At 30.5% G+C, this 2,386-nt stretch overlaps 1 protein-coding gene across 1 annotated transcript in view; it reads left to right on the top strand.

Annotated features, from left to right (window-relative positions):
* LOC107690809 (AT-rich interactive domain-containing protein 4B-like) overlaps positions 1 to 2,386 on the top strand; it is a 101,540-nt gene that overhangs the window by 46,502 nt on the left and 52,652 nt on the right. Inside the window, exon 5 of the mRNA XM_016489224.1 lies at positions 872 to 962. Coding sequence (XP_016344710.1) covers positions 872 to 962 — 91 coding nt within the window. The remainder of the gene's footprint in view (positions 1 to 871; positions 963 to 2,386) is intronic.

Genomic DNA, 2,386 nt, shown 5'->3' with positions numbered 1-2,386 from the left:
TCGGCCAATCACAACGCACTGGATAGCTGGCCAATCAGAGCACACCTCGCTTTTCAGACCGATGAGCTTTGTAAAAATTTTTACAGAAAAGTTTCAGAAAGGCGGGGCATAGAGGAGAAACAATAATGTACAGTATGTGGAAAATAATGTGTTCTTTTAATCTTAAATCGCATAAACACATTTCATTACACCAAATACACAAAATAATGTTCTTTTTAGCAACATCATATGACCCCTTTAATTGTCAAGAGAATATTATTTAAAAAAATCTTAATGGTGCTAAAATAAGCTTTCTTCATGCATGTTATTTTATTTATTTTACTGTATTTATTCATTTATTTTGCATTACAATAATATTATAATATTATCATGAAAATGTCACAAAATCTTTAATGGTGCTAAAATGGTGCTTGCTCTCTTCATGCATTGTTTTTTGTTTGTTTGTTTTGTTTTGTTTTTGCATTAGTCATATTAATCACATTAATTGGCAAGAGAATATATAAAAAAAAAAATCATAATGGTGCTAAAATAAGCTTTCTTCATGCATGTTATTTTATTTATTTTAATGTATTTATTTATTTATTTTTGTGACATGTGACCTGGACATGTTCTTGACAGGTTTCTGTGAAATTTGTCTTTATATGAATATGTTAATCATTCAGAATCATCTGATGTATGGTATTTTATTGTAAAGGTAACGTGCCCATCTCACAGTTCATGAGAATCCCTCACAGGCGTTCCTCTGTGAGTAATGTCAGTGATTTATCTCCAGTTCGAGTGTTGAGCGTGAATCCAGTTCCAGCCGGTCAGGAGCGCTGTGGTGCGACACACTGAAACCCTGTAAATATGAGTGTTTGTGTTTGTGTTTTAGGTTGGCGCTGTGGTGGAAGCCAGGAACCAAGATGGGATCTATCAGGAGGCCACCATCAACAAACTCACTGACGCTAGTTTGTACACCGTCGGTAAGACCATCTCATCTCATCTCATCCTACACTGCATTTCAGCACTGCACATGTCTTCAGATAGCTGCTTATGTGTCTGTGCCACTTCCATCCTTGTTTTATGGCTTACTTTAGTTTCTAGCATCATATGTGAGAGCAGCACAGTCAGTCTGAGATGCTGGGTAATTTTCATCTCAGGGCTCAATAATTAAAATGTATATTATTTTATATTAATTATATATTGTAATGTTTTATAATTTAATTATTTATTATATTATAATTAATTTATATCTATAAATTATTTAAAGAATAGGTTATTATATATAAACAGTATACATATACTATTATATTTATATAACAAATATTTATATTTTATATAATTTATAATAATTTATTTTTTTAAATCAAGTGTTAGATCAAACATTTTTATCAGTAGGATCATAATAAATAAAAATAATAATAGTCAATTATTAAAATAAATTATTAATATAAATATAATAGTGTGTGTATAATATACACATTGTTATATTTATATATAATAAATATGTATATATTATATAATATACACATTGTTATATTTATATATAATACATTTTTATATATTATATAATATATATATGATGGATGAAAACTTTTTAAATTAGGATTTTAAAAAACGTAAGTAAAAAAAAAAATTCTCAAGACAATTTTACAATAAAATTTAATTGCAAATCTACTTTATATGGTTCATAATTTCCTGTAATATTCTACTATAATGTAATATGCAGACTTTTTTTGCCACACTGATCAATGGTGGTGATTTTTTTTTTTTAAATATTAGTAAATATAAATGTTTTTCTCAATAGTCATCAACATATATTTTGTATTTGTGTTAAATATTAGTGATGTTTTTATACCTATGACAACTGAATTAGCCAGGTGTTTTTTCATGCATGTTAGTGAGAAGCATCACAGGTTGTTTGTCACTCAGCATCATAAATGAGATCCGTGTCCATCTCTCACAAAAACATAAAACAGAATCATTTCATTCCTCATATTTTTTTTTAATATTTGATGTCTTAATGCGAATTATAATCCACATACGTGTCTTCACATGGAGAGAAAATGAACTTGATGCACCCTGGTGAAGGCCTGTGAGTCACAGCAGATGTTTTCTCTAGCAGATGGTTTGAGTTTGACGCTGTCGTTCTTTCAGGTCAATTTAAACCATATTGTATGTCGCAGCTCCTAATGAAGCTACAAGCCAACTGGTGATTTACTCAGAGTTTTAGTGTTCATAAATGCACGATATAGACTCTTTTCAGCCGTTTACACGCAGAAACTGCTCCGGAAGTGCATCAAGGACCAGAGTACTGATTAAATCAATAAGTAATTCAGTTGAGAAGGTGGCCCACGTCTGCCGCCATGGTTGCCCACGTTCACTGCGAGTTTCTCATTAAAGCTGA

The sequence above is a fragment of the Sinocyclocheilus anshuiensis genome, unplaced genomic scaffold (assembly GCF_001515605.1).
Source record: "Sinocyclocheilus anshuiensis isolate Anshui unplaced genomic scaffold, SAMN03320099.WGS_v1.1 scaffold2584, whole genome shotgun sequence".
In the NCBI taxonomy this organism is placed as follows: Eukaryota; Metazoa; Chordata; class Actinopteri; order Cypriniformes; family Cyprinidae; genus Sinocyclocheilus; species Sinocyclocheilus anshuiensis.
Note: the sequence above shows the minus strand (reverse complement) of the source record. Positions and strands in the feature narration are given on the sequence as shown.